This window comes from Dama dama, chromosome 24 (assembly GCF_033118175.1).
Source record: "Dama dama isolate Ldn47 chromosome 24, ASM3311817v1, whole genome shotgun sequence".
In the NCBI taxonomy this organism is placed as follows: domain Eukaryota; kingdom Metazoa; phylum Chordata; class Mammalia; order Artiodactyla; family Cervidae; genus Dama; species Dama dama.
This window is the reverse complement of record NC_083704.1, coordinates 63,575,077-63,598,075: the sequence shown is the minus strand read 5'-3', so window position 1 is coordinate 63,598,075 and position 22,999 is coordinate 63,575,077. Positions and strand designations below refer to the sequence as shown.

The window sequence follows — 22,999 nt, the reverse complement described above, 5'->3', positions numbered from 1 at the left end:
CTCGACCCAGCACCACCGCCACAGGGCGGGTGTCTGAACAGCTGACGGGCGGAGGAGCCCTGGACGATGCCCACGCCTGCCGGGCCGCCGCAGAAACGGGAGGCGCACGGGCCTGTCCGTGCAGAGCCCTGGGAGGCTGCGGCCGGCTCTCACCGCCGCCCAGCCCCCATGCTGCCCATCCTCATCTTCCCGTTATCCGGCCTCCGCCCCCCACCTGCCACGAGAGGACCACGGCGCGCGCGTGATGTTTCAGCCAGGTCCTGGGGTCTGATCTGGGTTCTTAGTTCTTCCCATAACCCAACCCTCCTCCCAGAACTTCCTCCTTGCTGGCGTCTGTAGCCGAATTCCATTTCAATCACTTCGATTCTCGGAATATTCTTCTGTTCCTCCATCTCCACCCCCCACCTTGGGTGTGTCCCCGTCCCCGGCTTCTCTCTCTGACGCGGCTTCATCTCTGATCTCCTGGTGTCTTCCATCTCATCCAAGAAAACAGAGGCAGAAAGGAGAGCTTAGCGGTTACCTGTCACCTCACCAGGGTATGTTCTTCCAGGAAACAAGCTGGCTTTAGCCACAGCTGTTTATTAGCCTCTAGTTGTGCCTGGCACAGAACAGATGCTCCATGAACATCATTCATGTTTCTTTATTTGTGTATTTATTTTTATTTATGGTGCCCAGGGTCTCTGTTGCTTCCCGGGGCTTCCTCTAGCAGCAGCAAGCGGGAGTTTCTCTTCGCTGCGGTGGCCTCTCTTGCTGCGGAGCCCAGGCTCTGCGCCTGCGGGCTTCAGCAGCTGTAGCCCTGGGCTTAGTTGCTCCGCAAGCGGGATCTTCCCTGACCAGTGACTGAACTCGCGTCCTCTGCACTGGCAGGCGGGTCCCTGTTTTCTGCATCAGCAGGGAAGTCCAGTGTCTGTTAAATGACTAGACAAACGTTGACCGTATGGACTCTACCCTGCCGGTCTCCTCTTTTTTTTTTTTTTGGTCTCCTCTGTCCTTGGGACTCTTCAGGCAGGAATACTTAAGTGGGTTGCCATTCCCCGCTCGAGGGGATCTTCCTGCCCCAGGGATCACAGCTGCGCCCCTTAAGTCTCCTGCATTGGCAGGCAGATTCTCTACCACTAGCGCCCCCTGGGAAGCTCAACTAGACAAAGGGACAGAGGCATTACTTTTCCAGTGTCAAAGCCCAGTTACCCCCAGTGATGGGGAAGGACAAAATCCAGAGTTCAGCTGGGAGTTTAGAGAGGAATCGCGATCTCGGGGTGTCACTGGGGAGTCAGGGCGCTGCCCGACACCCCCTTCTCGTGCAATGTGGAGTGAGGGTCTCTGCCGCCAGCGGGCACCAGCAGGTGGAAGGAAAGGGCTGGGGCAGCAGGATGGAAGAATGTTCCAGGAGCGGGGCCACATGAGCGGTGGGGGAGGGCACAGACAGGAAAGCAAACGCCCTGCTCTCTGCAGAAGCCAACTGTTTCTGAGGGAACTCCACGTGCGGGCCTCCTCGAAGCTGAGGGTCCGCACGTGCCAGCCACTGCTGTGCCCTGGGGACACACGGCTGAGAGCGGCCACTCTGCCCGGAGAAGCCCACCGCCCAGCAGCATGTCTGGCCCAAACCACAGGCCTGTGGTCACGCGCTAAACGCAACCTGCCAACAGCAGAGCAGGAGAGCCCTGGGCACAGAGGGCGTGTCAGTCACCCTGCCGGAGACGTGTACTGGGACAGACACACCGAGGCGCCGATGCCTGGGCTCCTCTCGGGAGAAAGTCCCCTAACTAAGGGCGTCCGTTCACTTGGCAACTGGTACCGAGCTCTGACTCTGCCAGGCTCTGGGCCACAGGGGTGGGTAGAAACAGACACAGCCCTGCCCTCGCTTCCCCGGGGAGAAGTGCCATCAGCCTCACAATCACGCCAACAAATGCACAACCTAAATCCGAAACCAAGGCTAAGATGGAGCGGTGCCAGGCTTTCCTGGAGGAGAAATAAACCGTGAGTGCACTTACAGATCTATGGAGAACGGGGAGGGCAGAGACTGCGGGCTGGACCAGAGTGTAAATAACAGAGCTGCCGGCCGCCCAAGGAGAGACCAGACTGCCCGGGTCCACCCTCGGGGGCGAGGTCTGACCACGTGACCAAGCCATGGCCAACAGTGTCTGGGGTGTGATTCCTGAGTGCATCCCTAAAAAAGGGACTTCTCTCCCCTCCCCTTTTTCCCCTTCCTCTCGCGCTGGAGGTGGTGGTGAGTCGTCTTGGAGCCCATGGACCACGGCGACGCTCCAGGGAAGCTGGAAGCAAGGGGTCCCAGGGCACTGACGCTGGAGCTGCCTTCGGAGCCCGGGAACTCTTCCCCAGGTAGGCGTGTGAAAGAGAAACGGACTTCTCCCTTCTCAGGGAACTATCACTGGAGTGCTTTGTGGGAGCAACTAAACTCATTCATCTTTTTTTTTTTTATTTTTTTAGAATGAGCCTTATTTACTTGTCTGGCTCAACTCTTGGTTGCAGCACACAGAATCCTCATTGCATCAAGCAAGATTTTTCTTCGTGCTACACAAACTCTAGTTGTGGCATGCAGACTCAATAACTGTGTGGGCTTAGTTGTCCCTCGGTGTGTGGTAAAGAACCCGCCGGCCAATGCAGGAGACACAAGAGATGCGGATTCGATGCCTGGGTTAGGAAGATCCCCTGCAGGAGGGCATAGCAACCCACTCCAGTGTTCTTGCCTAGAGGAGCCTGACGAGCTACAGTCCATGTGGTTGCACAGAGTCAGACACAACTGAAGCGACTTAATACGCATGTGGGATTTCAGTTCCCTGACCAGGGATTGAACCCATGTCTCAAGATTCTTAACCACGAGAGCGCCCAGCAAGTCCCCCAACTAATACTTCTTAATGCACACATCTGGAAGATACTAATGGTCACTTAGCTTTCTTTTGCTGAAGAATTGATGCTTTTGAAGTGTGGTGTTGAAGACTCTTGAGAGTCCCTTGGACTGCAAGGAGATCCAACCAGTCCATCCTAAAGGAGATCAGTCCTGGGTGTTCATTGGAAGGACTGATGCTGAAGCTGAAACTCCAATACTTTGGCCACCTCATGGGAAGAGCTGACTCAGTTGAAAAGACCCTGATGCTGGGAGGGACTGGGGACAGGAGGAGAAGGGGCTGATAGAGGATGAGATGGCTGGATGGCATCACCGACTCAATGGGCATGAGTTTGAGTAAACTCCAGGAGTTGGTGATGGACAGGGAGGCCTGATGTCCTGCGATTCATGGGGTTGCAGAGACATGACTGAGTGACTGAACTGAACTGGACAGTCTCTTAATAATCCCACAGACAGTAACAATTAGTCAGGCCTGTTGAGAAATGAGTTGGACTCTGCCTCAAGAGAGATTTGATTATTCATGTACTCAGGATCTGAGGAACTCATTGCTGGGGAAATGAAATCATCTTGGGATGTGGAGAGAAGTTTGGCTTCTAGAAGGTTCATGACCTTTCCAAACCCCCTCACACCTATTAGATTAAGCTGTGTGCAGCCCTGGCTGCCCCCAGGCCGGGCTGTCTAAGGGGCTTGTCCCAGGAGCGGGAAGGCAAAGCTTAGCAGACAGACAGCACCTCCCTTCTCCACACTTCCCCGTGACAGGTTGTTACAGCAGGAGAGCCTCCGAAAGAAATGTGGTCCTGCCTCTGGCTTAGGACCTGACACGGTCCGTATTATCAGTGAGAGGTGACCGTGGCCCAGTTCCAAGACCTGTGGGGAGAGCAGTCTGCACTTTTTTTTAATGTTTAATTAATTGATTAATTTTAATTGGAGGATAGTTACAACATTGTGATGGTTTTTGCCATACATCAACATGAATCAGCCACAGACATATATGGGTCCACCCCCATCCCATCCTCAACCCCCCTCACTTCCCTCCCCACCCCACCCCCTAGGTGGTCCCAGACACCCACTCTGGCAGCCTTGCTTCATGCTGCTTCGAGATCACATGAAACATCTGGTCATCTGTCATCTGGTCATCTGTTTTACCTATGGTCCTGTACACGTTTCAATGCTATTCTCTCAAATCCTCCCACCTTCTCCTTTAAGGACACCTGCCTCCTCAGGAGAAAACCGCTCGGGGAGCAGGGTGGCTATCACAGCACCTTCAAGCATCAGCTCTCTAATAACGTGGGTGAGAGCCGGATGCGTGAGCGGCCAGTCTGCTGTCCCTGGGGTGTCCCCGGGGCTTCCCGGGTGGCTCAGACGGTGAAGAATCTGCCTGCGATGCAGGAGACTGCAGGTTCGATCCCTGGGTCGGGTAGATCCCCTGGAGGAGGGCATGGCGACCCCACTCCAGTGTTCTCGCCTGGAAAAATCCCATAGACAGAGGAGCCTGGCAGGCTTCCCTCAAGGGGGTCGCAGAGTTGGACACGACTGAGCGACTGAACAGCACCAGCTGATGTCACCCGAGAGTCTGAGCCGCTCACAGGACGTCAGGGGGCCTCCGGAGCGGAGTGGAGCTAGGACGCCAGGTGAGACCTGCTTCCTGCCTCTCCCCAGCTCTGCCCCATCGCCCCCATCAGAGCCCACTCCCTGACCATGTGCTCTCCGCAGGGCCAGCATGCCGAGGCGGACAGGACAGAGCCCGTGGCCTGTGCGGAGGTGTTGGCACCTGGCTACAGTGTGGTTCCAGAGTGAGCACCGTGCGACCCCGGGGAACCGCAGGGCTCCCAGCGCTTCAGGCCGGAACAGCCACAAAGGACAGACGACTGCGCGAGGACGGCTGGGACCTCCCTGCTCACCACGAGGCTCGGGCACGAGGCCCCCGCGCGCGTGCGACACGCGTGTACGCACACACATGCACGCAAGTGCACACGCAGGCGCGCGGTGCCTCGTTCGGAGGGCGAACACCTGTCCGCGCGGAGCTGCCAGCTCGGTTCCCTGCCCGCCGGCCAGCGCGCCCTCCCCGCGCCGTCTATTTATATGCGCCCCGGCTCAGCCCGTATTGGTCAGGCGCCTGGCCGGTCAGGCGCCATCGCGGCGGCCCCAGCGGAGCGAGTGCGGCCGCGCCTTCAGCCGGGCAGCCCCGTGAGTAGCGGCGACCCTCCTCGGGGCGGGGGGACCACCCGCGCGTCCCGGGGCCCTCCGGCTCCTGCGCCTCTGCCGCGAGCGCAGTCCTGCGCTGGGACCCGCCCGGTCCTGGGGCGCCCTCGCTGGCCCCGTGAGCGCTGGGGCGGGGGCGCCTGTGCCTGCCCGTCCCGGGGGTCCTCCTGGAACCCGAGGACAGTGCCCGGCACGGCACACGGTCCAGAGTCTTCACTGCAGATTGAAGATTCTAACCGCCCTGCGTCTCCCTCCCGCCCCGACGCCCGACGCCCGGGGGAACTCTTGAGGAGCTCTATGCCAGCTAAAAGCTCCGGGGAGAATGCGAAGAGGCCGCGAAGGGAGGAGCAAAGACGACCCGTCTTATGCAGCTTATCTCCCTCCTGGGCGGCCTTGGCGCCCCGGTGTGGTTTATTACCATGCAGTAAATCCAGGGTTGTCAGTACGCCTGGGAGAGGCGGTGCACTCAGGCCGGCCCAGATCCATTTCTGCCAGGCTCTGAACAGGATGGTGATGCTGAAAGGCAATAGGGTTGGGGACTAGTTGGGAAGCCAGGGGTCACCAAGGTAACGGCTGTAGGGGTGAGAAAACAACAACCCGGAGGAGTTAGACAGGAGGGCGGAGGCCGCCGGGAGGAGGGGCGGGGGATGGGGGGGCATGTCCCCTCTGAGAGGTGGGGTTACCCAAGGCCTGCTGGTGGTCCTCGACATGGAAATTAAGAACCCTCTGCTGCCCTGTCTTCCTTTTTTTTTTTTTTTTTCTTCAATGGATGCTGGAATATGTCAGCTTTGCATGTTGACAAGTTACCAAAAAAAGTCTGTGAGCTGCCAATTTGCTATCTCTGCTTCAGGCCCCTAAAAACAGGGGCCAGGGCCGAATTCCCGAGCACACGGTGCCTGGGGACCGATCTTGAGGGCCAGAGACCTGGATGTCAGAATGTGTCAAGCTGCAGGCAAGGAAATCGAGGTAATGATTCTGCAGCATTTATCTGCCTCGGAAAAGGGGATAGCAACTTAAAGAATCAAGCGCCACTTTTATACGTAGAAAGAAAACATCTTCAAGATACTGGTTAATAACATGCATAAAAGCTATGAATGTGTAATTTAGGGCTAAGCAAAGCATTCATTTAATTGCACAAACCTTGTTGAGCAACTCTCCTGTGCCAGGCAGTGTCACAGACAGATGTTAGAAACACAAAGGAGGGACTTCCGAGGTGGTCTGGTAGCTATGAGTTTGCCCTCCCAATGTAGGGGGCCCAGGTTTGATCTCTGGACAGGGAACTAGGTCCCACATGCCGCAGCTAAGACCCAGCACAGCCAGATAAGTAAATAATGTTTTTTAAGAAAGAATACAAGAGGATTAAGATCGGAGTCCCGTGGTCACTGTGCTCCCCGGTGAGAAGTGAGGGGGGTGGACACAGAAATAAATTGTGGTAACAACAGTACTTTTGAACTATGGTGTTGGAGAAGACTCTTGAGAGTCCCTTGGACTGCAAGGAGATCCAACCAGTCCATCCTAAAGGAGATCAGTCCTGGGTGTTCATTGGAAGGACTGATGCTGAAGCTGAAACTCCAATACTCTGGCCACCTGATAAGAACTGACTCATTGGAAAAGACCCTGATGCTGGGAAAGACTGAAGGCGGGAGGAGAAGGGGACGACAAAGGATGAGATGGTTGGATGGCATCACTGACTCGATGGACATGGGTTTGGGTGGACTCCGGGAATTGGTGATGGACAGGGAGGCCTGGCGTGCTGTGGTCCATGGGGTCGCAAAGAGTCAGACACGACTGAGCGATTGAACCACAGCGAAGTCACTGCTATGCTCAAGGTAAGAAGCAAGGAAGGGCCTTGAAGGCTTCACCGAGAGGGTGATGTCTGGGCTGAATTTTGAAGAGCCAGTCCCAGTTTTTGAGGTGGAAGCGGTGAAGGGTGCTGCAGACAGAGAACGACATGTGAGGCTGGCCGCCCGGGACGCCAGGGTTCACCGTCACGGAGCCGGCTAACACAGGGAGGCGCAGTCAGCCGCTGAGACGGGCAGGGCTGGGAGGGCCGCGGAGAGGCCTTCTGATGCCTGGATGGCGCTGGTGAAAACAGGCTCAAGATAACTTCTGTGACTGTGGGGAGACTGATTCATGCACAGAGTCACCAGCTCCCAGAAGGGCTGTGTGGTAACTCTGGAACTCAGGCATCACTTTCTGAGGTCGTGTTGACCTTCCTCGGCTTGCCAACCAAAATCTGTTCAAAGGGGTTTTATGCTGGAATTTGGGACCCTAACCACGTAATTTCTTAGGTCTTCAGTCTTTCTCATCAGTAAAATTCAAGGCTTTGCTGTTGACCAACTCTATCATTTCAGATTATAACCTCCTCACATACTGAACATGTCTATGGGGAAAAAATATATACACTAATTCAGGAATCCAGTAACTTCTTTTCCCTCCAAAGCAGATGTAGGAAGACATTGTTCCTGCCTTCCTCTCAAGGCAGTTCTCATTCAGACTGGAGAAGCAGGGTGTAAGCTTTTGGATTTTCCAGTGACTCGTAAGTTAGGTTGCCTTCACCGTGACAGTAGATTCATAATGTATCTATATATCCTGTCTGTCTCTCTCTATATATATATACACACACTAATGTGGTTTACAGTGTAGGTTCAATTTTCAAAGTTGGTAAGTTTCTCTAATGTTAATACAAATTTTAATTTTAAACTTAGTTTATGCAATATTTAAGACATGCAAAAAGGCATAAGGAATAATAATAAAATGCGTCGGGTGCCCCCCATGCAACTGATGAAATTAAATGTGGATTATTCAGTCAAAGCTCCTTGCAGCCTTCTCCAACTGTGTCCCCTTCCTTCCATGTCTTCTGAAGGCAGCTGCTGTCCTGAAGGTGGTGTTTATAGTTACCTTTCATTTCTTTATATTCCACTACAGTTGTATGTATCCCCTTAAAGAATATGCAATTCTTCTAACTTCTTTATTTTCTGGTCGCACCGTGTGGCATGCGGGATCTTATTTCCCCGACCAGGGATTGAACCTATGCCCTCTGCACTGGGAACACAGTTCCAACCACTGGACAGCCAGGGAAGCCCCATGACTTCTCATTTTAATATAATGTCAAACTTATAGGACAGTTCTAATAATAGTACAAAAAACTCCCTAAAGCCCTTTACCACACTCACCAAATGTTTATATTTACATTGTCATAATACACACTCTATGTTTACTCTATTAGAGTATATAATTTTGTTTTGCATATTTTAAACAAGACGTCAGTGGCACGCAGCCCCTGTTCTTCACGGTCTTTTTCACACACTAAGGTTTGTGAAATTCATCCATGTTGCTACATGTAGCTCTAGTTCATTCTTTTCTTAAGCTTCTACAAGCTCTTTTTAAATACTGTACAATATTCTCTTGAGTGAGTATGCTATAGTCTATCTGTTCTCCCGTTATTAGCTATTTAGGCTCTTTCCAAAGTTTTGCTAATTCGAACAGTGCTGCTATGAATTTAAACTACTTTTAACTTCAGCAAAATATAGAGGCATGGTCACGTATGAATCATGATACAGAGAGGGTTGGATGGCATCACCGACTCAATGGACATGAGTCTGAGTAAACTCCGGGAGTTGGTGATGGACAGGCAGGCCTGGCGTGCTGCAGTCCATGGGGTTGCAAAGAGTCGGACTTGACTGAGCGACTGATCTGAACTGAACTGAGCAACTTTAAAGGTATTAGAAAGATTATAAAACTAAACATCGTAAAAGCACAACACTGGCAGTTTAAATTAACATTTTTTATGTCCCGTTAAACTTTATAGCAATCCACTTCTTAAAACGAAGTATTCTGGACGTGGGTGAAACTGCATGTTGGATTTGCAGAGTAATTAGGCTTTATTCTTGTGACATATTTATCTTTGCTACTCATTTTTTCCCATTGTTATGGGCACTATTAATATGAGTGCACCAATTGAGTCTTCTATAAATTAGAGCAGAGAATAACTTCCCATTGATATCGCTGAGAACATTTGTACAGTTTTATTTTGCTGATGAAAGGAGAATGCCCTCTGTGCGCCCCCCCACCCCCAGGAAAAGTTGCTGTCAGTTCCTTTACTTGTGAGCCGAGTGTGTGCCACGAGCAGTTTGTCTAGGAGCCCAAACATTTTTATTGTTCAAAAATTATTTGCCCAGGTGTATTCAGCTTCACCAGGCAAATTACATATTGGAGATGCATGGCCTTATTTCATTCTCCCAACTATTCTTATATAATTCTTGACACTAATCTCAGGTCAGGAATCAGAAAGAGGCTAAGAAACTTGCTCGTGTTGTAAATGGCACAGCAAGGTCGCAGAGCCCAGGTCTCAGGAACCCAAGAGAAAGCCCATGTTCCTCACCTCTGAGCCACACTGCTACCCCACCATGAGCACCTGGACCCAAAGGACTGATCCAACTGTGACTACTTTATTTATATACAGCGCCCCCATTTTACTGATGCAGAAACCAGCATGCAGAAAGGTTCCGTCGTTCCAGGATGACAGCAAGTAAATGGCTCAGCTCAGACCCAGGATTGTGGTGTGTGTGTGTGAGTCGCTCAGTCGTGTCCAACACTTTGCGACCCCATGGACTGAAACCCGCCAGGCTTCTCTGCCCATGGGATTCTCCAGGCAAGAATACTGGAGTGGGTTGCCATTCCCTTCTCTAGGGGTTCTTCCCAACCCAAGGATCAAACCCAGGTCTCCCGCATGGCGGGCACAGTCTTTACCGTCTGAGTCACCCGGGGGGCCCAGACCTGGGACCGCCTCACTTTAAAGCCCCGTCTGCAACACCAGTGTCTTCTACACAGCTTATACATACAAGAGACAATGCTGGGAATGCTTATTGAAGTGTTTAACTGCCCAAGAGTTTTCCAGGGTCTCCACCAGGAAAGTCATTTGGTCTGTAAATCCATAGCAATTAGAGTAGCTTTCAGAAGTTGTATAAAAGGGGGTTAAAAGGAACAGATACTTAAATATATATGCCCATCTGAAAAAGTCATAAATGCTTCTTCTGATTGTGAAAAGTATTATTTGCTGTTGTTGTTGAAGCCAGTGTTTGGGGCAGAGAAACTGTATCCAAACATTTATTTAGAAAATTGATTTATCTTCAGGAATCTCGGGGAGACAACCAGATGATCTTTTAAAAATAGGAATCTGACCCTTCCCCGTCTCAAAACTGTCCAGCTGGATTGAAGCAGAGATTTGGAGGCGGGGCGCCCTGCAGGGTCTGGACGGCGGGTTTCCTTCTGACCGTGGGCAGGCTTGTTGTCCTGCGGTCTGTTTTGTATAGCCCACGAGCTCAGAATGAATTTCATCATCTTAAATGGCTTTTTAAAACCAAAGGAAGAATAACATTTCATGATGTGAAAATGCACGAAATGCAAGTTTCAGTGTCTGTGAGACATTTTTTTTGGCACAGAGCAATGCTCATCTGTTACATACTGTCTATAGCTACCCCTGCACTGCAGTGGCCACCCTGAACTCAGACAGAAACCCCACGAAGCTGAGACTCCCTCTCTGGCTCTAGCCGGGTGCTTTCGTTACAGGGCTGACCAAGGGGGCAGGCTCTGGAGTCTGGGTTCAAGACTCAGTTCCTCTGCTTAGAAGATGTGGTCGCTGAATGTGAACAGGTAAATTCAGAAGAGCTGACTTAGTGATTTCCACCTTCTATCAAGGAGAAATGAGCAACACTGGAAATTTCTACAGTTCTTTTGCTCCACAGTGCAGTAACAGAGAACGTAAGGATATAGCAAGAGTGAAACTGTAAAATATGTATTTGCAATTCCTTATGCAATGTCGTTTCATGTTCACGCATATGCCACTTGTACTAGTGAGGCCTCCTGAGTGCTCACAACAGCACCCACCAACACAAGCTTGCTCAGACATCAGAGGGAGTGGGATCTCCCTCTGAACTGAAGCATACAGATATGAGGCATGTCTCAAGCGTCGCCGCCCTGAAATCGCAGCCTCCTTTCCTGTCCTGGCTCCGTCCTCCTGCCGGCTGTGGGCTCATGGTGCAGAGGGCCAACCCCTGATCTGTGCAGCACGCGGACGCCCCCCGAGCACTGCACCAGAAGCTGAGCGTCACTGCAGTCGGGCCAGTCTCAGGGTCCCGCCGGCCCCTGAAGCAGGCTCAGGGCGGGGGCCGTTGGGGGGAGTCCCACCCACTCCGCCCCGAGGGAGGCAGGCTGGGGGCTGAGAGAACTCTGGCTCTGTGAGTACAGAGCTGCACGTAAGACGTCACCTGTGACATGCTTATCAAGAAAACCGGCCCAGGGACTTCCCTGGTGGTCCAGTGCTAAGATTCAGCGGTCCCAGTGCAGGCGGCCCCGGTTCTACCCCCAGGCAACGAACTGGATCCCACATACCGCAACTAAGGGTCCACACGCCACCTGAAGATCGCAGTGCCCACATTCCGCAGCGGCACAGCCAAATGCATAAATAAATAAGATAGAGGTTTAAAGACAGAAGACCCATCCACCATGGACCAAGGATTCCATTTTTAATATTTGAAACGAATGCCACTTCTGTTTTTATGAAACTAGTCCTAAGCTAAAAGGTTCAACAAGGGTGGCTTGGTTCCTGCCTGAAAGATACAAAATCCTAGGCTGCAGTCATAACGCTTGGGTCCCCAGTGCCTCGTTTCCCTCAGGCATCATCAGGATAAGCTCTTTAGGAACCAGCAAGGCTGAACGGCCTGCATTATGTTAGATCCTGAAAGCCCACCGGGAAGCTTGCTCTTGGCTTTCTAGCACTGTGGGGGTAGGTGCCTTTTGAAAGAGTCTTATGTATCAGTAAATGGAATGGAAATCTTCAAACATTTATTTCCTTGTAAGACCAGTTTTACAGTTTTTAAGTTGAGGCGACAGCTGTCATGTAAATCTGACTGATGTGTTTATGTATGAAGAGGCCTGCATAATATGGTTCGGACCGCTTGTAATGTGTTGCAGGAGAGCTCAGACAAATAATGACTGCCTAATTACCCGTAATTGGATTCTCTTTGTAAAAATCTACAACAAAGCAAAAAAGCAAAGGTTCACTTTTAGCCTGAAAACTCTTACACAGGAAGTTTAACTTCTTACTGAAATATACCTGAGCCGTTGTTCTGTTCTTATTGCTGTTTAGTCGCTAAGTCATAGCCGACTCCTTGCGACCCCATGGGCTGTAACCCGCCAGCTCCTCTGTCCGTGGGATTTCCCAGGCGAGAAGACTGGAGTGGGTTGCCATTTTCTCCTCCAGGGGGTCTTCCTGACCCAGGGATCGAACCTGTGTCTCCTGCATAGGCAGGGAGGCTCTTTACCACCGAGCCGTCAGGGAAGCCAGCTGAGCCGTCACTGCCAGAAAATCCACCGCCGAGGAGGGCTGTAGTCTCATTTCGAGTGTACGGATTCTGGGCCTGGCTAGTCACTATGATTCCACACCCTTGAGCACAGTCATTTTTTAGGTCTTATAGTTGCTATTATATCATTAAACATTCCTTTCATGCTTAACCCTTGTTTCCTGAAGTGAACTTTAATTCAACACCGAAAACATGCCATGTCTCATTGAGACATATGAGATTTCTAATGCTTTACCAGATTACAGAAATTTAGAAAGCTTATAACCTTACAGCTGACAGATTCTGCTTTCACGGTGTTGAAATCATCACCTCCCTTTCTTTCTCAGCTCCTCTGCTGACTTGTCTGCCATCGATGTTAATTCTTGCTGTGTACAACTTCAGCCATGTTACGCCTGGACGGGATGACAGAGACTTGAGATCCACTCTTCCCATCAAGGGCTTCCGACTCTAGGAATGTCCTTCTTTAGAGCAAAATGGCTAATTAGCTTCCTTGAAACATCCTGTTTCTGTTCCCCTGGGGAAGGTGAAGCTGAGACAAGCTTAGAGAGATTTTTAATTAGACTTGTGCCTTTTCAGGCAAGAAGTAATTCCGCCTCCACCTCTACCCTGGGAGATAGGGGAGAGCCAAGGGAGGGTCAGAGAGAGGGGCTGACTCCTGTGGGTTCTGTAAGTTTAGGACGATTTCATTGTAAGATTCAAGGGCTCTGAGTTCTCACATCAATGGACACTTGATTGTGCTTTGCTTTCCCAAGCGCCATTTTGAAGTATTTACTCCACAGCAAACTCTGAACAGAATTTTAGTGGACTGTTTTTCCAGCCAGCCTACAAGGCCCCTTGTGATTTTGCAGACTGGCTGTGATCACATCTGGGTGCGTTTTGGGGGACGGCGCGTGTAACCTCTGGGGTGGTGGGGTTGCATCTCTGCAGAGAGACTGTCTCCTGATGACCCCGGTCCTCCACTTGCGGGTCAGCTGAATTTGGTAACAGGAAGTAGACACACAAAAGGTGCCCATCTTAACTCCCCGCTGGCCCGGTGGTTGAGAGTCTGCCTGCCAACGTGGGGGACACAGGTTCGATCCCCAGTCTGGGAAGATTCCGCACGCCTCGGGGCAACAAAGCCCAAGTGCCACAGTTCCCGAAGCCCATACACCCGAGAGCAGGGGGCCCCTGGACTGGGAAGCCTGCACCCGCAGCTGGGGAGCAGCCCCACCCCGCAGCTGGAGAAGGCCGCCCAGCAACCAAGACCCAGCGCGCCACAGACAAACAAGTAAAATCAATTTTTAAAAAGGGGGCCATCCATTCTCTCTTCATTCACCTTGGCAGGGAGGTCTTTCCAGCCCTCCTAGAAAAATCTCTGCCATAAGTTAGAGAAGTATTGTTCGTGGTTAATAATTTATTAGTTTTTTTTTTTTTTTACTATCAATGCCATTATTTTAGATACTACAGTAGTTGTCTTTTGTTGTTTTTTTTTTGCTGTTGTTTAGTCACTAAGTTGTGTCTGGCTCTTTGCGACCCTGTGGACTGTAGCCAACCCGGCTCCTCTGTCTATGGGATTCTCCAGGCAAGAATACTGGAGTGATTGCCATTTCCTTCTCCAGGGGATCTTCCTGAACCAGGGACTGAACCCGAGTCTCCTGCTTGGCAAGTGGGTTCTTCACTGCTGGGCCATCAGGGAAGCCCCCGAGTGGTTGTCTTAATATAAAAAGTCTCTGCTTGGAATGAATGTTTACTTATAAATGGCAACCCACTCCAGTATTTTTGCCTAGAGAATCCCATGGACAGAGGAGCCTGGTGGGCTACAGTCCGTGGGGTTGCAAAAAGTCAGACGTGACTGAGCCACTAATGCTATACCACCTCTTAGAACTAATGCTGCATGTTTGAATTTCAGAGAATCTTTTTCTTAGAAGAAACCTGCCTCTTTTCTTCCCCTCAGGAATGTTTCATGACATCTCTGTTGCTTGGTGAGTAATCAGACATGAAAACAGGCCCTCAAGAATCAAGCTACGTTTAAGGAAGACTTACTTAGAGACGTTGGAGAGGACACCATGGAGTGCAAATCTGAGGGGAAAGAAAAATACCAACACAGCTTGAACTTACTGAATAAAATCAAGAACATGAAAGATTTAGCGGAGATGATCGATGTTGTAATCGTCGCGGAAGGGGAGAAGTTCCCTTGCCACAGACTGGTCCTGGCTGCCTTTAGTCCTTATTTCAAAGCCATGTTTACCTGTGGGCTCCTCGAGTGCACCCAGAGAGAGGTGGTGCTCTACGACATCACGGCGGAAAGCGTGGCGGTGATACTACATTACATGTACCACGCGGCTTTGGAGATCAGTAACGCCAACGTGCAGACTGTGGCCATGGCCGCCTACTTCATGCAGATGGAGGAGGTCTTCCAGGTGTGTCAGAAGTACATGATGGCCCACATGGATGCCTCGAACTGTGTCGGCATCTATTATTTTGCAAAGCAGATTGGCGCTGAAGACTTAGCTGATCAGTCGAGGAAATATTTGTATCAGCACTTTGCTGAGGTGAGCTTACACGAAGAGATCCTAGAAGTGGAGGTGCACCAGCTCCTGACGCTTATTCAGTCGGATGACCTGAACGTGTCCAGAGAGGAGAGCATTCTGGACCTTGTTCTGAGATGGGTCAATCATCGCCCAGACCAACGCACGGGGCATCTCGTGGAGCTCTTGAAGCAGGTTAGGTTGCAACTGGTCAGCCCTTCCTTTCTGAGACAAGCCCTGCGGAGGAACACAGTGCTCCTGTGCGATGCAAACTGCATCGACCTCATTCAGAACGCGTTCAAAGCCATCAAGACGCCCCAGCCGCACGTCCTGAATCTTCGTTACGGCATGGAGACCACCAGTCTCCTGCTGTGCATTGGCACCAATGCTTCAGGGATCAGGTCAAGACATAGGAACTATGGGGACGCCAGCTTTTGCTATGACCCTGCATCACGGAAGACCTATTTCATCTCGTCTCCCAAGTACGGGGAAGGTTTGGGCACCGTGTGTGCTGGTGTCGTCATGGAAGACAACGCTATCATCTTGGCTGGGGAAGCCAGCGCCTCTAAACTCTCCAGACAAAAGAGCAAGAATGTTGAAATCTACAGGTTTGTATCTAGCGATGTGCTTGTAAGTTTGTTTCCATTATCTGGCTTTGACACCGGCAGCAGAAGTTATTGCTGAGAGAGCATGTTTTAAATCACAGGTGTTCTGAATTACCCCCACGATCATGTATTTTACATAGAGGTAAAATTCATAATGAAAGCATCCGCATTATTTTCCCTCTCTGTTTCATTGTTAAGAATCCACCTGTGATGTGGGAGACCTGGGTTCAATCCCTGGGTTGGGAAGATCCCCTGGAGAAGGGAAAGGCTCCCCACTCCATTATTCTGGCCTGGAGAATTCCAGGGACTGTATGGTGCATGGGGTCCCAAAGAGTTGGACATGACTGAGTGACTTTCACTTCACTTTCATTGTTAAGAAGGTATAGATGAAGTTGCATGAGTTAGATGTGTATATTTTACAATTCCTCTGTATATTTTCATTCAGTTTTCACTGTTTATCCATATGCTATAATCGCTTTGCTTTTGAAGAGTTGCATATAACTTTTAACAAGAAGAACAGTGACTCCTTTGAGCTGACACTTTCTAGTTCACAATTCAGAGAAATAAGTAATTTTTTTCTTGACCAAAATATACTACGTATCTGTCAGTTTTCATTCTGTGCCCTGAATGAGCGGGTCTGTCCTAAACCTCTTGGAGAAGGAAATGGCAACCCACTCCAGTGTTCTTGCCTAGAGAATCCCATGGGCAGAGGAGCCTGAGGAGCTACAGTTCATGGGGTCACAAAGAGTCAGACACAACTGAGCGACTAACACCCACCTAAATCTCTAATAGTGTAGAACATTGGCAGCCAAAGAATGCTTCAACCTAGAGCTGTAGGAGGAGAGGGGTGTCTGCTTAGCAGTCACATCTGTCTAGGTCTTGTATGTGAAAACAGCAGGAATTCAGCCCTGAAATGGACCTGGGTGAATAACTCTGCACGTAGATCCTCAAGCTCTCCTCACACACCATCCCCTCTCGGGGCCCTCGAGCCGGACTTTCTCAGACTTTTCACTTGGGAAGTGCTTCTCAACAGCAGAGTGGGGACAGAGAGAGGAGGAGATGTCTCTCTTTAGCTGTCATCTCCTCGCATCGCTGGACCGATTCAGGCTCCAGCGGGCACCCCTCACCTCCTCACGTTGAAGGCATGTCGCTTCTGCCCAGCAGTGGGGGTGGGCATGGAAACCCTAGACAGCGACTGCCCCTCTAGTCTCTGCCCGCAGCGACAGAGCCGTCCCTGAGCGGGGGCGGGTTCAGACCCCAGGTCCCTGGGGGAAAGGGGGCCTGGGTCTCCTGGGGGGAGTCCTCTGGGCCCCTGATGCTGGCTTCCTGTTGCTCTTCCCCTTGGAGCCTCAGGTTCTTTTGGTCTCTGCTTTCTTCCTCAAAGAGGTGCAATTCTGCCATCAGAGTTCATTCTTCACAATCTCCAGTCCTCTCAAAGTCTGTGTTTTGATCCTTAAATGTCTCGCCTCGTAACTGTCTTTGAAACCCCACTCTCTTTTTTTTTTTTTTTTCATTTATTTTTATTAGTTGGAGGCTAATTACTTTACAATATTGTAGTGGTTTTTGCCATACATTGACATGAATCAGCCATGGATTTACATGTGTTCCCCATCCCAATCCCCCCTCCCGCCTCCCTCCCCATCCCATCCCTCTGGGTCTTCCCAGTGCACCAGCCCTGAGCACTTGTCTCATGCATCCAACCTGGGTTAGTGGTCTGTTTCACCCTTGATAGTATACTTGTTTCAATGCTGTTCTCTCAGAACATCCCACCCTCGCCTTCTCCCACAGAGCCCAAAAGTCGGTTCTGTACATCTGTGTCTCTTTTTCTGTTTTGCATATAGGGTTATCGTTACCATCTTTCTAAATTCCATATATATGTGTTAGTATGCTGTAATGTTCTTTATCTTTCTGGCTTACTTCACTCTGTATAATGGGCTCCAGTTTCATCCATCTCATTAGGACTGGTTCAAATGAATTCTTTTTAATGGCTGAGTAATATTCCATGGTGTATATGTACCACAGCTTCCTTATCCATTCATCTGCTGATGGGCATCTAGGTTGCTTCCATGTTCTGGCTATTATAAACAGTGCTGCAATGAACATTGGGGTACACGTGTCTCTTTCAGATCTGGTTTCCTCGGTGTGCATGCCCAGCAATGGGATTGCTGGGTCACATGGCAGTTCTATTTCCAGTTTTTTAAGAAATCTCCACACTGTTTTCCATAGTGGCTGTACTAGTTTGCATTCCCACCAACAGTGTAAGAGGGTTCCCTCTTCTCCACACCCTCTCCAGCATTTATTGCTTGCAGACTTTTGGATAGCAGCCATCCTGATTGGCGTGTAATGGTACCTCATTGAGGTTTTGATTTGCATTTCTCTGGTAATGAGTGATGTTGAGCATCTTTTCATGTATTTGTTAGCCATCTGTATGTCTTCTTTGGAGAAATGTCTCTTTAGTTCTTTGGCCCATTTTTTGATTGGGTCATTTATTTTTCTGGAATTGAGCTGCAGGATTTGCTTGTATATTTTTGAGATTAATCCTTTGTCTGTTGCTTTGTTTGCTATTATTTTCTCCCATTCTGAGTGCTGTCTTTTCACCTTGCTTTTAGTTTCCTTTGTTGTGCAAAAGCTTTTAAGTTTCATTAGGTCCCATTTGTTTATTTTTGCTTTTATTTCCAATATTCTGGGAGGTGGGTCATAGAGGATCCTGCTGTGATTTATGTCGGAGAGTGTTTTGCCTATGTTCTCCTCTAGGAGTTTTATAGTTTCTGGTCTTACATTTAGATCTTTAATCCATTTTGAGTTTATTTTGTGTATGGTGTTAGAAAGTGTTCTAGTTTCATTCTTCTACAAGTGGTTGACCAGTTTTCCCAGCACCACTTGTTAAAGAGGTTGTCTTTTTTCCATTGTATATCCTTGCCTCCTTTGTTGAAGATAAGGTGTCCACAGGTATGTGGATTTATCTCTGGGTTTTCTATTCTGTTCCATTGATCTATATTTCTGTCTTTGTGCCAGTACCATACTGTCTTGATGACTGTGGCTTTGTAGTAGAGCCTGAAGTCAGGCAGCAAAACCCCACTTTCTGTTTGTCTAACTACGCACCCTGCATCCCCTTTCTTCTCTGTCTTGAACTCACCCTGTTTCACGTCACCCACAGGCTCTCCCACGCTGGGCAGAATTGAAGTCTCAGTTTCCCTCCTCACTTCCCCCAGTGATGAAACTGTCCGCAAGGCGAATAAAGAGATAATCAGAAGCGTTTGCTGTTAGTGTTGCTCAGTTGCTACATCGTATCTTCTTGTGACCCCATGGATGGCAGCACAACAGGCTCCCCTGTTCTTCACTATCTCCCAGAGCTTGCTCAAACTCATGTCCGTTGAGTCAGTGATGCCATCCAACCATCTCATCCTCTGTCATACCCTTCTCCTTTGCCCTCAATCTCTGCCAGCATCAGGGTCTTTTCCAATGAGTCAGTTCTTCGCATCAGGTGGCCAAAGTACTGGAGCTTCAGCTTCAGCATCAGTCCTTCCAATGAATACTCAGGACTGATTTCCTTTAGGATGGACTGGTTGGATCTCCTTAAAGTCCAAGGGACTCTCAAGAGTCTTCTCCAACACCACAGGTTCAAAAGCATCAATTCTTCAGCACTCAGCTTTCTTTATAGTCCACTCTCACATCCATACATGACTACTTGAAAAACCATAGCTTTGACTAGATGGACCTTTGTTGGCAAAGTAATGTCTGTGCTTTTTAATATGCTAAGTTGGTTATAACTTGTCTTCCAAGGAGCAAGCATCTTTTAATTTCATGGCTGCAGTCACCATCTGCAGTGACTTTGGAGCCCCCAAAAATAAAGTCAGCCACTGTTTCCATTGTTTCCCCATCTATTTGCCATGAAGTGATGGGACCAGATGCCATGATCTTAGAACCATACTGGAAAAACCACAGCTTTGACTAGATGGACCTTTGTTGGCAAAGTAACTGTCTCTGCTTTTTAATACACTGCCTAGGTTTGTCATTGTTTTTCTTCCAAAGAGCAAATGTCTTTTAATTTCATGACTGCAGTCACTATTCACAGTGATTTTGGAGCTCAAGAAAATAAAGTCTGTCATGGTTTCCATTGTTTCCCCATCTATTTGCCACGAAATGATGGGACCAGATGCCATGATCTTAGTTTTTTGAGTGTTGAGTTTTAAGCCAGCTTTTTCACTCTCTCACTTTCATCACGAGGCTCTTTAATTCCTCTTCACTTTCTACCATAAGGGTGGAGTCATCTGCATATCTGAGGTTATTGATATTTCTCCTGCAATCTTGATTCCAGCTTGTGCTTCCAGCCTGGCACTTTGCATGATGTACTCTGCATTTAAGTTAAATAAGCAGGGTGACAATATACAGCCTTGATGTACTCCTTTCCCGATTTTGAAACAGTCCAGTTCAAACTGTTGTTCCATGTCCAGTTCTAACTGTTGCTTCCTGACGTGCATACGGGTTTCTCAGGAGGCAGGTCAGGTGGTTTGGTATTCTCATCTCACCAAGGGAACATTTCACGCCAACATAGGCACAATAGAGGACAGAAATGGTGCGGGCCTCACAGAGGCTTGTGACAGGAGCGAGCGGTCTCTGTTTACATCTCTGCTTCTCACGCTGTTTATCTTTGCAGGATGCCCTGTCTGCCTGTCCTGTGTAGGTCACAGACTTCCATGCAGATATCCTGCCTCTTGACTTAAAAGAGGAAGTAGATTACTCACACTGCACAGGTTGTTTCTTTTTTAAACACACACCTTCCCATCTCTTTCATCTCGCACGCTTTGGCAGACAAGCCGCTGAGGACGTGTCGTCTTTGGACTCAGCCTCTGAAAAAGTGCCGCGTGGTTTCCCCACTGTCATCTTCTTTGTGACACATCCGAAACAGTAAGCTCTACAGCTTCATCTGGGCGTTTTACCTCCTCGTTCTTAATTCAAAATGCTAAATCAATTACCAAGTCGCCCAGCAAACATGTACTTCCCAAGCTTCATGGGATATATTTTTGTTCTTGGCCTCTTAAACCATGTCTCAGAAAACTCAGCTTTTGAAGGTTTGTTTTTTTTTTAACGTGGACTATTTTTAAGGTCTTTATTGAATTGGGTATAATGTTGTTTCTGTTCTATGTTTTGGCGTTTTGGAGTAAGGCGTGTGTGGTCTTAGCTCCCCCACCAGGGATGGAACCCCCACGCCCTGCATTGGAAGGTTAAATCTTAACCACTGGCCCACCAGGGAGGCCCCCCAGACCCCAAAACCCATTTTCCGTCCTACTGACACATTCACCGTCTATTTCAGGAGCCCCCGCCTGTAGACACCCGATCCTCCCTTCTCTAAAATCCCCTACAGTTCAAAGCAGTGGTGAAAATATTGTCTGTGATGTTAGGAACTCTGGTTTCCTGCCTAAAATCACTGAGAAGACGGCTGTCTTGAGGTTTGATAAATGTCAGCGTTCAGTTTGTGACCAGCCAGACAAACTTGAAGGAAAAGAGCAATCTTTTGATTGAAAAGAACAATCTTCTGACTTCCCTGTCCAACCTGAAGTAAAACGTCGTCCTGGGGAAGAATGTAAGAGTTGGTCTAGAACAGCCGGGAAAATGCCTGTAATATGTTCAACTGTCAAATGTTTGACGCAAAATAAGTAACCTATGCTTAGAAGCCGTACTCTGTAAAGAACACACATAATTTTTTTCATCTGTTTCCTAACAGAACTGCTTTTTTTCTTATTTTCCATATTTTTCCTGGGGTTTTTCAGGCATGACTTAGCAATCAAACAACAACAATACGTATCACTATATTATATTGATGTTTCTTTCCTCTCCAATTAGAAGAACCAAATCCTGCTGCTTTGGGTTGGAAAAGAAGCTTGTGTTTCTTTGGCAGGTTGTTTCCATGTTAAATCTAATCCTGGTTCTCTCTCTGTTAATTCACAGGTACCACGACAGAGGAAACCAGTTTTGGGAAAAGTTATGCACTGCAGAATTTCGAGAGCTGTACGCTCTGGGCGCTGTCCGCAACGACCTCTATGTGATAGGAGGACAGATGAAAGTTAAAAACCAGTATCTTATCACAAACTGTGTTGACAAGTACTCTGTGGAGCGGGACACCTGGAAAAGGGTGTCTCCACTTCCTCTGCAGCTGGCCTGTCATGCGGTGGTAACAGTGAACCATAAGCTCTACGTGATTGGAGGCTGGACCCCTCAGGTTCGGAGAGCTCCTGTGTGCCTACTTGGCATGGCTGTGCTGAGCCTGGCCGCTCTGTTGAAAAACGCTGCAGTTGTTGAATACTAAAAGAGGGTGGCCCACGTCTTTGGTAACATGCTTTTTTTGTTATAGAATATCAGACAAGATTTTATAGTGTGAAAGCTTTGCTGTTGTTTAGTCACTAAGTCGTGTCCGACTCTTTGTGACCCTGTGGACCGTAGCCCGCCAGGCTCCTCCGTCCATGGGATTCCCAGGCGAGAATACTGGAGTGGGTTGCCATTTCCTCCTCCGGGGGGTCTTCCTGGATCAGGGTTCGAATCCTGTCTCCTGCATTAGCAGGCGGGTTCTTTACCAGTGAGCCACTTGGGAAGCCTGATAAAGCAGCTTAGGGGAATGAATGTTAAAGTGCATTATTCTAGACCTGACTTCACTCAGTACTTGTGTTGTGTTCCTCAAAACCCGCCCATCCTTGCAGACGATGAAGGAGGCCTGTGCTGAGGGCTTATGTGTGGGAAGCATCTCAGCTCAAGGCAGGAAGCCGGACCCCCACCCCAGTTCTGTCTGCGCTACAGCTGTGTGACCGGGGGCGTGTAACTCTTAGGTCTTTTTATATAAAACTTCTCACTCTAAGTGGGAAATTGAAATACGTATGTGTGATGTCACAGCCGTTTTCACAAGAGGATACTGTGATTTTAAGCCCCTCTGTCTCTGCTGGGCATCAGCAGAGGGAGAGACCAGAGGCCAGACTGAAGTCCGGCGAGGCAGGGCTGCAGGATGGAGGAGCCCGTGGGCCGGGACCACGGTGGCCCCTTCTCTGCTCTTTGGCGGCCCTGCCAGCGCCTGGGGCTGTCACAGAAGTCTCACCCAGCTGCCTTCTGCCCGGCCATCCAGTGTTTGTAAAAAGATTAATCTCACTAGCTCATTGTCTGTCCCCACGCTGTCCTTGTTGTTCAGTCGCTAAGTCGTGTCTGAGTCTTTGCAACCCGAAGGACTGCAGCTTGCCAGGCTTCCCTGTCCTTCACTGTCTCCCAGAGTTTGCTCAAACTCTTGGCCGTTGAGTTGGTGATGTCATCCAACTATCTCATCCTCTGCCAGCTTCTTCTCCTCCTGCCCTCAATCTTTCCCAGCATCAGGGTCTTTTCCAATGACTAGGCTCTTTGCATCAGGTGGCCAAAGGACTGGAGCTTCACACAACATATACTAGTTTTATTTTTGCCTGTATGAGTTCTCCTTTC

At 49.4% G+C, this 22,999-nt stretch overlaps 2 protein-coding genes across 2 annotated transcripts in view; one reads left to right on the top strand and one right to left on the bottom strand.

The window, feature by feature from the left end:
* MGLL (monoglyceride lipase) overlaps positions 1-22,999 on the bottom strand; it is a 240,957-nt gene that overhangs the window by 197,743 nt on the left and 20,215 nt on the right. The gene's annotated exons all lie outside the window — the stretch shown is intronic.
* KBTBD12 (kelch repeat and BTB domain containing 12) overlaps positions 4,983-22,999 on the top strand; it is a 53,942-nt gene continuing 35,925 nt past the window's right edge. Inside the window, exons 1-3 of the mRNA XM_061129038.1 lie at positions 4,983-5,053; positions 14,366-15,547; positions 21,494-21,764. Of these exons, the coding sequence (XP_060985021.1) occupies positions 14,478-15,547; positions 21,494-21,764 (1,341 nt within the window). The 5' untranslated portion in view covers positions 4,983-5,053; positions 14,366-14,477. The remainder of the gene's footprint in view (positions 5,054-14,365; positions 15,548-21,493; positions 21,765-22,999) is intronic.